At 41.9% G+C, this 14,058-nt stretch overlaps 1 protein-coding gene across 1 annotated transcript; it reads left to right on the top strand.

The window, feature by feature from the left end:
• The first annotated feature begins 354 nt into the window (after nt 1-354).
• On the top strand, nt 355-2,296 carry LOC109637075 (gamma-crystallin M2-like). Its single transcript, XM_069523401.1, has 3 exons — nt 355-1,199; nt 1,621-1,866; nt 1,983-2,296. Exons 1-3 carry the CDS (start codon nt 1,167-1,169, stop codon nt 2,259-2,261), a joined length of 558 nt encoding a protein of 185 aa, XP_069379502.1. The 5' UTR covers nt 355-1,166; the 3' UTR covers nt 2,262-2,296.
• The last annotated feature ends 11,762 nt before the right edge of the window (nt 2,297-14,058 follow it).

Here is a 14,058-nt window from a genome sequence, read left to right as displayed (position 1 = left end):
CGTAGTGGGCAGGAGATCATGAGTTTTCATTTTTCTGTGAACTATCCTGTGGCATTTAAAAAAAGATGACTGGGGCCCAAAATGTGCAAGAAAACATCCTCCACATGTTACAGCAGCAGCAGCAGCAGCTTGAAGAGGTGACACAGACACGTTAGGTTATGATGCTAAAGTCTAATCTTACCATCTGCAGCCTCGGCAGAAATCATGATTCCTCAGACCAGGCTGTATTTGTCCAGGGTCGTTGAGCCTGTGTCCACTGCAGACTCGGATTTCTGATCTTGGATGATAGAAGTGAAAACCTGACGTGTTCAGCTGTTGTAGAGATGTTTGGCTCAGATATAAAAACCTGGCTGGGAAATCTTCTAACTCTGACCTCAATGCACTGATAAGGGGATTACTGTATTTAATTTAAATGTATTTCAAAATAAAAGACAACCAAATTGATTCAAGTGTTTAAAAAATCCATATGTGGTATCATAAGATGATAATTCTGCAATTAATAAATACAATTATTTCTAAAGATAAGTTATATGAAGGGATATAAGCAGCATAATAAAACTTTATTTCATGTTACTAACATCTGCCCTTCATGGTGAACATATTTATTTTCGCTTATGTGAATATCACCTTGTTACTGAATTCAGTTTATGTTGTATCATTGTGTTTTGTGTTTAATAAGATCCACCCTATAATCACACACCCAATATTTCTCTGTGCACTAATAACTATATACCTCAACGGAGGTTTTTTGCTGTTTATTATATAAAACTCCTTTTAGGATGTTTAACATTCAGAAATGTATCATCACAAATGAATCAACAGGGGAAAAAAAAAACATACAGCTGGAAAAAATGTTGCTGCTGACAAAACTCTTTATGTGACAATGACAGAGCAATGTCAAGGTGAGACCTCCGATTGTTAACCCTTCATCCCATTCTGTGACCCCCCCATGTGTTGTACGAGAAATGCCCCCTGGGAATGGGGGACAATCCCTCCATATTCTGTGCATTTCTATGGCGTCGTTGCTGGCTCAGGGGGTTTACACAAAGGGCCAGTCTACGGCGGGAGGTATAAAAGAAAAGGGTTAAACCAGGCAGGGTACAGTTCAGTGCAAGAGCAAGAACAGCAGCAGCTCCAGCCACAGCAGAAGCCCACTGACCAGCAAAATGACCTCCACCGGAATGAACATGATGAGCAGGGTACGTTTGTTTTTTTTAATATTCACTAACACAGTCTTTTGACTTGTAATGTTCTGTGCTGTTACTTTCAGTTTTAGAGTGTATTTCAACTGCCGAGCTACAAACAGTTGACAAAGTTATAATTTAGCCAACAAACACATGGGAGCATTTAATGCAAAAAAAAAAAAGAAAAAGACATTTAATTTAAAAGTTGGTGGTGGAGAACAAAACGGGGCAAAAAGCAAAGTGAAGGATTGACTTATGGGGCCTGAAGCACAACTCATGTCACTCCATATTTACTGGGTTTTTAAATAGGCAACTGTTTGCTAACAGGTTTGCTAACAGGTTTGCTAACATGTCAGTTATTGGATCTATCGGTTCAGGTAAAGATCTTTTAAGATTTATTTTCTCCAAACCAAATCCTTTCCCTCTATCCCTTCAGATCATCTTCTACGAGGACAGGAACTTCCAGGGTCGCACCTACGAGTGCATGAGCGACTGCCCTGACATGTCCTCCTTCCTGAGCAGGTGTCAGTCCTGCAGGGTGGAGAGAGGCTGTTTCATGGTGTACGACCGCACCAACTACATGGGCAACCAGCACTTCCTGAGGAGGGGCGACTACTCCGACTACATGAGCATGATGGGCACCAGTGGCGACTGCATTAAGTCCTGCCGCATGATCCCCATGGTAAGATGTCACACCTGGCTCGATTCCCTGTAGCTAATATCTCTAATTCGCTTGAAATCCAATTGATAATAAGTCGTACAAAAGCTTGAAGATAAAGCTCCTCTTCTGCACCACAGCACAGAGGTTCCTACAGGATGAAGATCTACGAGAGGGAGAACTTCGGCGGCCAGATGCACGAGCTGATGGACGACTGTGAGAACATCATGGAAAGGTTCCGCATGTCCAACTGCATGTCCTGCAACGTGATGGAGGGCCACTGGCTGATGTACGAGCAGCCCAACTACAGAGGCAGGATGATGTACATGAAGCCCGGAGAGTACAGGAACTTCATGAGCATCGGCATGAGCGGAATGAGGCTCATGAGCATGAAGCGCATCACTGACTCCTGCTATTAAACTCTTTGCACTGAATAAAACTGTCAACACCTAAACTACTGCTTCTTGCTGTTTACTCTGAGTTGCCCTGGTGCTTCCACACGTTCACACAGTTTACTTCTTCATTTCCCTCCCACACTTTCTCAGTAATCAACCATCTCAGATCTGCGTCTACAATCTCCTGGCAGATGAGCCAGATCATTTTCAGTCACTCGAGTTGTTTGTCTGAACATAAATCAAACAGACAAATCAAAGTACAATATGCACAAGGACCAATAAAATAAATAATTCATTGATACAAAAAATGAAAAAAAACAAGTATAACATGCAAAATAGAAAACCTAACTTACCAGATAGAAGAACAGACGAGTGTCTGTCTTCTTATTAAACAAATCACGTAAGAAAAGAGAAAATGTATATAGCAATAAAAGACGGTATTTAAAAGACGGTTGTAATGATATAATAACCTCAATCCAACATTAACCATCTTTTCAAGAGCATGTCTGATTCTCTCCATCCTATATAATATATATATCATACATATTTTTAATCCAAAAACCTGCACAATCTAAAGCATTAGCAGTGTAATGTGTGTGTTAAGTTTAAATATTAAGTTTAGCATTTTGTCTTCTGCTGGTCCAGGTCAGTGAGGTTGGTGGCCTCTTTACACAGAAACAGAGCTGACTGTGTTTTCATGAGAGTAGAGGGCGGGGCGTTACACCAGGGCAAAGCCATGGGCATTCAGTTGGTTATGATACGACTTCACCACTAGATGCCACTAAATCCTACGCACTGAATCTTCCAGGTGTGTATGGCTTTCGTGAAAATATCATCGATGAATACAAGCTATTTTGGGGGGGGGGGGGGGGGGGATTAGGAAAGCAAAATACTGCAATAACAAAAAAAAACACATTGTTCCATAGTGTTTTAACTTGGGTGAAAAGCTCCAGGCTAACTTAAATATAACTGTTTGAATATAACAATTACACACAAACACTTTGGTTTGAAACACCAGCTGGTTGTTTATGGGAAGAGCAGACATTCAAATAAAAACAGAAGTTTACATGCAGAGCAAGTGTCAGAAGTCGGTAGATTTCCATGTGTGATACACACAGACTCAAACTGCTTCTTATAAATACTGAAACTGTTGCACTGAGCCGGAGGAAGTTTAGTCTGAATCTGAGTGAACTCTAAACCATTGTGTCTACAGCCTCACATAGCAAACTTGGACGGTGTCGTATAAATACTGGAATAGTTGTGATGCACTGGTTCTATTAACGCTGCTGCAGTTTGGCCGCTGACGGAGAACGAGATGTGAATCATTTGTTCAGAGCGTCTGAGTTTGTTTCTGCTCCACTGTGTGTTTGACAGTGTTGTCACAGGTAGATGACTCGCACCACGAGTCAGATTCAATAATATTATCATGCTTCTCCCAGCCATTAACATGGAGGGGGCAGAGTTTATGAGCAATACTTCAGTCAGCCACCAGATGGCGATCTACACGCTTTCGGCTTCACTTTGGTGGATCTGTCATGTCGTCCATCTTTATATATGATTTTAGCTGTACCTAATAAACTGCTAACACAGTGTATCTTTCACTTATATACTCCAACAAGATAAATCCCTATACATACAGTTTTTGTTAAATGTCTCGGAGGAGCACATTAAAGGCACATGCCTCTTTCTTTCTTTCTTTCTTTCTTTCCCTCTTTCTCTCTCTCTCACTCTTTCCTCTCTCCTCTTCCTCCAGAGAGCAGCCAATCCAGCGAGCGAGAGGGGAATCGATGCCCTGATATGAGATTCAGCCTAATGAGGATCAGAAACATCTTAATAAAGACCCATAATCCACCACTTAATCCCTCATTACAGAATCATCTACATTCACTGGTCCTGCTCCGTACCGCCGCAGTGACGGCACATCCAGGCCCATTGTTCTGCCTCGCCTCATCTCTCACCGAGGGCTACGTCTCCCTTTGTCTCCCCTCGGTGTCAGTTATATTTGATCTGCCCTCATTAGACTTTCAGACGAGATGAGCAGAAAGGCCTGAAAATAGTGCTTTTGTGTGCAGCTTCTTCGCTATCTCCGGTCTGAAATGGAAAGTGAGACATATGCTTAATGAGGAGGAGATGGACTGGGACCTGGGAGTTGCCGTCCGACGGAGAGATAGGGAGTGCATTGTGAAAGAGGAAGTGCCGTGACCGATACCGCTAAAGGACACGCTTTCCAGGCAAATGTCCGCGTCAGTGATTATGACTTCTGAGAGAGAGAAAATTACTCTGAAGTGGGACACATGGATTAAAGTTTAACACTGACCCCTGGAGACGCTCTGAGGCCGCGGTTCGGTTTAGTGCAGCATTAACACAAAAGTTGGTGAAGTTTTACTCAAGTTAAAAAGTATTCGTGGTTACGTACAGTATATCCTTGATGAGCCACAATGTAAACTCGTTGTTATGAACCTGCTTCTCTTCCTTTTCAACATAATATATAACGTTGGCATCACCAGTAAGTGAAGAATTATTCAGTTCCTTTACTTCAGTAAGAGCCTGTATCACAAAAATACACACAAAGTTTCAGACGTAAAAAGTATTAAACGCTGTGAGTGCGATACTTTATTCGATTGTTATTAATTAGCAATAGTTGATTGATTAGATTTAATTAATTGTTTCATTTAGAAAACATAATGAACTGATAAAGAAATGTTCTCCACAACAGCCCAGTGGTCAAAGTTACATCCTCAGTAGGTCGGATTTAAATGATTTGAATTTAACATGTTTGGTGGCTTTCAACAAGTCCCCATAGATAAAATGTTAAACGTTAATAGATAATACAATTCTAAAGAAATAGCACAGAGACCTTGATAAAATAAAAAAATAAAAACGAGCATATTTGGGGGACTGGTTTCACAGAGTGTGTGAAATGTCCTCTTCGTGTTCCTCATTATTCGTGAGTAAATCAGAAACAGCAGCAGACAGACACTCTCTAATGTCGACTAACAAAGGAGGTTATTACAGAATTATGTGGCGAGAGAGGAGGAGGAATCTCTTTTCCTTTAGGTGAAGCTGAGAGATGATCCTCACGAGGGTCGGATAATTAGCCCCACGAAGGTGTACAGACGCCTGATTCTTCGTTACTCTGCACTGAGGTGAGCAGGAGGTGGAGGAGGATAAAACACAACAAATAAAACTCATTAAAGGTGCCTGTGTGGCTACAAATCCCCCTCTGCAGTCTGTGCTTACACACCACAGACATCATTAGCTGCGGTCAAAGGAGCCGAGATTATTCAGCCTGGATATGAACACAGATCAAAGTCTGCTTCGGGTCATCGTCTTTTAACCCGAGGCGGGATTCTCCAAAATCACAGCTCGCATTCGTTTGGCAGGTTTCCATTTTCTCCCTCCCTGATCTCAACCTGTGGAGACTCGGAAAATCACAGAAAAAAATCTAAACGATTTCTCCACTGATGCACCGATGGCATTCTCTTGTTGTGAAGATGGGAAATTCATTTTCGAAGTTGGAAAATAGATACGAGTTCTTTTGCAGTTCTATAAAAAGAAGTTTGGTGAATCTGAAATAAACGAGCGAGGCCTGGTTTTTCCCACGTTTGTGTGGCTCTGTTGGTGAATATCTCAAAATATACAGGTTTTGACAGATAGTTCAGCACAGTCTGTTTTATATTGCTATAAAGCCTGGATATAATCCAGGAACTTTATTGTTGTGAGGCTAACCACTATACCACCATGCCATAAGCTTGTGTCTATTGTCTTCCACTAATGCAGACATACCTGGACAAAATGTTTCAGGGTATGTCTGCATTAGTTAACTATATCCATGACGACAATCATCTTACGACATCTAGCGATAAGGAATCATTTTCTGATCAGTATAAACTTTAGATCATCTATTAAACTAAAAACTGTTTTTGGCATCATATTTTGTTCACACACACACACACATATTACCCTGCTTGCTCCAGGGTAAAGATTTGGATGTATGTAAATACCGTGTTGTGACTGATATGTAAAATCGTGTGTGATGGCTGGAGCCACGTTCTGTTGGAAGTGTGTGATAAACATCAGCATGTCTTCACTCATGTTCTGCTCCAACATGCTGGATGTGATCCCACCGCTCTCCTGCCTCGTCTCACATGACTCATCCTCTGGGCTCCATCCCCGTGACCCCACTGACTCAGTGTTTCTCCTCAGGTATCGAGGCCTCAACATGTCCCGACAACTTGATCTCACCCGTGCAGATGCCTTCATTTACATCCCACATTTCCCTCCTGCTCGCACACGCAGATTATTTCCTTTACCTGTTTGCATCGGGCGGAGACGGAGAGGCAGGTGCAGGAGTTTTCTCCTCGGGGCGACTCACAGCTGTAACTGCTGTTAGACAGAGAGAGAGGGAGCATGTGTCGACAGATGTGCTGAACACTAATCACACAATGATAGCATCTCCAGCCAACAGACAGCAGGCACACGTTACAGACCTGAGGCACGGCAGCTCAGAGCTGAGTGAACGACTGCAGCCGGCCGTGACCGACCCCGTCCAAACAGAAGAACACCTTCATGAAGGTGACTCCCTCTGTAACATGTTTAGAAATGTAAGACTCTGGCTGAGATGAAGCTTGTTTTTATGATCTGCTGAGAAATGTAATCCATTTAATCTTTAACTGAGGTTCAACAAGGACCGTAGCTTTTTCATTCCTCAGAGAAAAGATGCTTATAGAGAGTTTCCAAAGTCAGGAAACCTTTGTAGAATAATCCTCCATTGTTTTTTTAAATTTCATTTAAGATGATTCCTGCAAACAACTGCCACTGAATCAAATTTTTCAATTTCAGCTTCCTTGTGTTCTCAGGCAGGAGGACGTTTGTCATTCAGGTGAAACACAGAACACACACTTACCTGAACATTCGAAATCAGAAAAGAAATGTGCATTTTATATTTCATGTGAAAATAATTATGAATGTTTTCTGTATCCTCTTTAAGTTATTTTTGTGTTTTCTTTTTATTTATAGTTATTTATCATAAACTTTATGGTTAAACTATAAAATATTAAACCTCAGGAACATTTATTTGTAATAAGGGTTTAATAATGACATCTGGATCCCTAACGTTCTTATATCACAAATATTTGACTCACTCATGTTGGCATCGGCCCCCAAAAATTAAGATTAAAATTAGAGGATTTTCTTTATTCTCTGAAAGAATTTCTTTTCTCAGAGCAGAAGTAAAATCATAAATTCCAAACAATCAAGTTGAATGGGCCTAAATTTAGTTTTTGCCCAGTTAAACCTGGACTCAGATTAATGTTAAGTATTCACACTCTTCATTCTCCTCCTCTGTTTCCAGCCACCACCGATAATAACTCAGGCGGAGGAATGTCGGCTCTGACGCTGCGTGTTTGTCGTCGCTGATTTATTTCCACAGTTTGTTGCGGTTGGAAACTTTTTGGGAAAGAAACAAACTGTGGAATCCCATCTTCTCGTAACAGCAGACATCCAGGAAGTGCTGCATGAAGAGTGGATGTGTGAGTTCTGGGAGCGAGCCAGGACTATTGTGTTCCCATTGTGAATCTGAACACACACACCCTGCACCGGTCAGGGGCGGTCAGACATCGACCTCTGACCTCTGACCTTTTAATGAGCCGGTTGAGTGTGGTCATCAGCACCAACATGGAAAACATAACCAGCTCTGACTGATGAGAAACGTCTCTTGTGTCAAAATGATGAATTCATGTCTTTGAGTGTTGGGTTTCTCATTTTTAATTTATTTGACTAATTTTACTAACACTGATTTTGGCAGCTTTAAGAATAAAAGCAGTCGTTTGCTGCGAGAAGTTTGAAAAGGTCAGTTAAGTTTTTTCTTCTGCCATTAAATCGACTTTTCTCTGTTTACTCTGCTTTCTCCAGATGAGGAAGTGAAGTGTTTAAGGAAACTCTTCATGGCCTCTGAGAGGGCTTCAGCGGATTAACCTCTGACCTTTGTCACATTAGCCACTTAGCAAGTTGAGAATATAAACACGTAGAAGATCATCGGGCGCTCTCAGATCGATTCTCTGCTTTAACATCAGAAAGTTTCTTCGTTTTTCATTCATGCAGCGTCACAGTGAGCTCAAGTTCAAGTGTCAAGAGTTTTCAGACGTGAACTTCAATATATTTATCCAATAACAGTATTTCTGTGTGTGTGTGTGTGTGATTCTTTTTGTCCTTCTCTGAGATCTGGGAGCTTCGGCACTGTCGATGAAACAAAAGCCATTTTCAGACATGAACTCTTAACACACGTTCACGACGACAGGAAAATGATTCAGACAGAGGATGGCATCTGGCGTTGGCTCGTTTTGTCAAAAGCTCTTAAATATCGTCGTCTGTCCAGGTTGACAACTTTGCCTGTGTCCTCTTTGTCCATTGCTCCTGTTTTTCATCCTAAGATATTTCTATTCTGTCCACTCGTCCATCGGATGTCAGAAACTTCATCAACACGCCCACTCGCTACCTGTGAATTCTGCAGACGAGCTCCAGTTGTATTCCCACATGTGCTCACTCCGACATTTTCCAGACCGGAAAACTTCAGAAAAACCTACGGAGCAACTGACTTGGACATTTGTGTTCTCACGCGCGGCCCCCTCCTTCAGTGTGCGTGTCTGAACCCAGCTTGTGTCGCTGCTGATTCCACCTCAGGCGATCTTTGGTGCACAGACACTGATGAGGCCCTGATGACCCACAGCGACCTCTGACCTCTGAGCCCTCTAATACAACCTCAGCACATCAGTTCCATTTAGTGATCCGGAGAGGAGAGCCCACTTTAGAGGGATTTAATTAGAACTCTCCCTGTGTGTGGATCAGTGGAACATACCAAACCTTATGAGGACGATGACGATCAAAGAAGTTATTAACTGCACTGTAAGTTACAGAGTCAATGTGTAATTAGGAAATAACTGCTTCTCTTTCTTTGAAGCTCGGTTCAAGACCGACAGCTTCTTTCACTCAGCGTTAAAACTCAGTCATTATTAGTAAGAAGCTTTTTGAACTGGGGCTCATTTTTAATACCGCAAATGTAAGGATGTCAATTTTATAACTCATAAATCAGCAGTTTGTAGTCAAACATATTTTTATCTGTGCCCTCAGTAATATAACAGATTGTCAGTGTCTGCCGAGGCCGTGGAGAGGGCCACGTTGTTGACACAGCTGCAGTCTGGGTGTAAACCAACGTGTTCAAAATACAAAGACTGGAAAGATCGTGTCTCCCACCCAACATGTGAAACCAGTCTAGGAAATGTTCTCTCTCACTTTGTTTGACCTTAAAGGAAAATCTCAGAAACTTTTCGATGGGTAACAAGGACATTTGGTCATAGGATTTGAAAAACAACTTTTCAGTATACGGTGCAGTGTAGTTTCACATAAAATAGCAGTTTAAATTTCATTTACTCATCATACTTGCACTTTACTTGTATATGTGTATACTTTTATACTCCATGTTCCCAGTGGAAGTATTGCACTTTACTTTGGATCTTAAGACACTGAACAACTTGTGGTAGAGATTAAACCATGTGGTTCCCAATATATTTACCTTCTGCCTGCCACATGAAGAGAAGTGTCTGCATGGTCTGATGCATGCTTAGTTGTGTTGTTTCAGTTGTGAGCAGTTCAACCAAACAGTCATTCAAGGAAAGAAAATCTAGAAAGTCCAAATGTGAATACAAATGTATGTAGCTGAACTTTTTCTTCTTTCCTCTTCCATCAATCATCTCATGATCCCTCAGATTGACCTGTTGACCCTTGTGAGAGGCCGAAACTCATGTTGAGAAACACTGGTGAATGGTTCTTACTCAAACCTTCATGTGTGGAGTTTGCATGTTCTCCCCGTGTCCTACGGGTCAGGTTGATCAGAGACTCTGCGATACACTGCGTCCTGTCCAGGGCTAATGTCAGCGGGTACATCCTCGACCCTCAGAGGATGAATGATAGATAATGCTATACAATAAAATATCAGTCACAGTAACCCCTTCACTGCACGGTGCATATTATTGTATGATATTTGAAGTGCATTTTGCTGAAATACCTCTTTTCTCTTACTTTTGCTTTTACTGGAGCAGTTTTTTTTACACAGATTTATTTTCAAGTATATCTTACCTCATCTAAACTGCAGTATTGTACAATCCCTTCTCTGGTATTTATAATGTTTTTATTTTAAATTTAAATTTTCTATATTTATACTTGCACAAAACACACCACAGCAAATTCCTTGTATGTGTAAACCTAGTTGGCAATAAACCCAGATTCTGATTCTGAAGTAAGGAAGCAGCCCTGGCCCATTGAGTACCACTCGTGACCAGAGGGGGGCAGTGACTCTATGACTGAGTTGAGGTTGATTCTCCAGCACTCACTCACCAGATGTCTTTCAAAGAACCAAACATCTGAAACTAAACCTGACAAGGAAGCCAAACTCTGACCCTTTGTCAGCAGCAGATCTGAGACTCTGCGGGATCTTTCTCTTTGCTCTGGTGTCATAGTTTCAGTGACAGGGAAGCCCTGCCCTGTAGGCAGACAGATACAGGGGGAGGAAGAGACATCACCCTTTGTCTAGCCCCTCCACTTGTCCTCAAGCCGAGCTCAAACATTCAGCTTTGTGTGAGTGTGGGTGTTAATGTACTCGGGGACAATGGTATCAGATGTGCGCTCCACGGGGACAAGTGTTCACAGATCTATATTTAACACTGTATATCCCTGAGTTGTGTTTCAGAGAGGGGGGGGGGGGGGGTGTAGAGTTTGCTGTATTGTTGTGTGTTACGGTTACATCCTCTCGGTGAAGTGAAACAGGTGCTGCAGGGACAGAGCTTCCCCGAGGACCAATCACACAGAGCCCTCGCTGTTCGGTGCAAGGTTGTGAGAACAGAAAGGAGAGAGGGAGGATGCTTCATGACAATATAGCGTAGCAGCAAAGAGTAGACAGAAAACCTGATGTGCTGTACGTGAACTCTGTGCTGAGGAGAAATCACACGTCTATATTGTTATAACATTGTTCAATCGTTCTTGCACACCATGGAGTAATATTGATGCACTGATGAAAGCAATGTGCACACGTTCTTACTACAATATTCCAATCGAATAATAGCACATCGTTATTTGGCTCTTTCATTTTCAAGCAAACATGAAAAAAAAAAAAGTACAAATCACTGCTTGTTAAATATGAGACTTTGCTGCTTTTCTCTGTTTTATATCACTGGAAACAAAATTTAAGTTTTGGACTGGGCAGCGGAAATGTGGTTAGAAGTGTTCATAGCTCGAATCCCGGTTCTGTGTGGGTTGGCTTCCTCCCACAGGCCAAAGACATGCAGACTGGGGTGAGGTTTAGTCGGCTCGGTAAATGATTTTTCACACTTCTTGTAAACCGCTGAACAATCAACGGAATAATGAAAATAACTAACCATATTACAAAACATGATGTTGAATATTTGAGTTTAATTTGTTTTGGTATATGGTCCTTTCTTAGCCACTCATCTATAAACATAAAACGAAGCTCGGGAACAAACGTAAGAATCAACACATCACGGATCATCTTTTCCTCCTGGACTCCCAGCGTTAATCATTCATTGTTTTCTGCTTGATGACTAATACGTCTGAACACTGACACAAAATCCTTTCAACAGGGATTTGATGGGTAACGAGCACTTGAATGATTTTTAATTTGAGCCCGACCGTTCATTTGGGAGAAAAGTTTGTTCTTATACTTCTGTATATGTTTCATTTTCAATTGTGAAAACCAATAAATAAAGTGAAAAAAAAGAGAGAGCTATTGAGCCCAATTCTCTATCGCTGTCTAAGTCCCTAATCTTTGTCTTCGGCCTTTATTATTATAAAACACGTGTAAATTCATCATGTTTGTGCGTTTTGATGCTAAAAAGCAAAACAAAACTGAGTTTGTGCTCATGTCAGCTCATCCAAGGTTTCATTTTTTCTTATTGATTTAATTGTTTGCAGGGAAATAGGGTAAAAAACATTTTGAAAAAAACGCTTCCATGTCCGAGAGGGAGAAGGTCCTTAAGGATCAGAAAGTTTCCGTTTTACAGTAACTCCTCTGACATTTTTCACAGAGGATCTGAGGTCATTTCCTGTTTGTTATTCCTGATGCGATCATCCTGAACGGCCCAGCCGTTGTTTTCCAACCATCCAGGAAGTCCACCCTTAATTTGTTATGCCCCCCATCACCTCCTCTCCTTTTTTTCTATCTCCCAGTTAAAACGGTGCACAAAGGGAGCGGGTACTTATCAGCCAGAGACTTTAAACATGTTTATTTACAGATCATCAGGCAGCTTGGGAAGAGGCCTGGAAGAAAAGCTGGCTGCTGGTCCTCAAACCCGGGGATTCGGTCCCCCGGCGCATTGTCGGAGGCCGTGCTCCTGTTGCCATGTTTGATGGGTGTCGACAGCCACTCGCAGGGCTTCAAAGAGAAATGTGGCGGCTGTAGATGTGTGACTGCTCACAGGGTCCTAATCTGTTCAGAGGAGGGGGGATCCAATCCGGATCTTTTTCATCCAGCCGCACAGAGACGGGGCTTTTTCCAAGAGGCCCGCTGTAATACTGTGCATTACTGAGATAAAGGCCTCTGCTCACAGCTGTCTCATGCTGACAGACTCTTGGAAAAACTGGCTCTGGGTGGATCTGGGAGGATCCCTTCCTTCTGCTGTATCTCTGCCACAGGTTTCTTCCTCTGCAGCCTCACACTTCCTTTCAAACCCTTGAGTTTGTCTTTTTTTCACCCACAAATCTCTGTTATCATTGTTTTGATAAGGTCTCATCACGGTTCTGGTTCATTGTGCTTCACTGCAAAGCCACAGCCATTTGTTTCCGTCACAGTTTTTCTGAGACACGTTTATTACTTAATGCTGCGAGACAAGAATCACATAATAAATACAGAGCACCTTGTTCTAAATGAGGGTGATTGGTTTGGCAGCCACAGTGTAAACCATCATACAGGAATTTGATGGAATGAACTAATCTTTCTCATTAATTAACAAATATTTAATAATTTTATGTATTTAATTCTCTCCTCTCATGTGAGCCATGAAGGTTAGAACCAAATTCCATCTCCGCCACCTTGAATTTATAATTTAAAAAAGTAGGAGCAGCGATTGTCTTTTTAAGTGGCTCAATATTTTTACATTAACAATGAGTCGACAAACATTTAAACTGCTGAGACACAGAGACGAGCTCTCTTCTGATTGGGTCATAAAAATGAGGTTTATATCGGCTGCTGTCCAATAAGAGTCAGCGATGTGTCTGTTTTTATTTATAAAAGTGATGGATTGTAGTCTTTCCTCCTCGCAGCAGATAAACCAGGACGTAGAGAAGAGGACGTCCAGCTACCAGGCCAGGGAGGAAGGGAGGCAGGAGTGGGAGGGAGGCTGCGGGCCCCAGACGTCACATCTGCTACCACTGCTCCCCAGGGGCCTCCAGGGCATGGGAACGTCGCTCACCTCCAACCAGGCCCCAGCCCCCCCAATGCTCTGACCGGCCTGAGACCTGAATTCATTTAAAAATAACGCAGGTTTATTTTAAGGTTTCACATTCAATTAATTACATATTAATCATCCTCAAGGGTCAGAGGGGCTTTAGGTCCTTCACTGTTCAGTTACTGAGGATGTGAAGACTTGAAAACACTCCCTCTCTTTAATAATTTCCTACAAATACACAGAAAAAACAAGAATATATTATTCTGCAAGTAAAAACTGCAATATGTTTTCCAGAAACTATAAAAGAATTAAAAAATCACAATGCCAAACATCATGTTTTTCAGCTTGAAATCTTTTTGCCTGTGTCC

This window comes from Paralichthys olivaceus, chromosome 4 (assembly GCF_024713975.1).
Source record: "Paralichthys olivaceus isolate ysfri-2021 chromosome 4, ASM2471397v2, whole genome shotgun sequence".
In the NCBI taxonomy this organism is placed as follows: domain Eukaryota; kingdom Metazoa; phylum Chordata; class Actinopteri; order Pleuronectiformes; family Paralichthyidae; genus Paralichthys; species Paralichthys olivaceus.
This window is presented reverse-complemented; position numbering and strand designations above follow the sequence as displayed.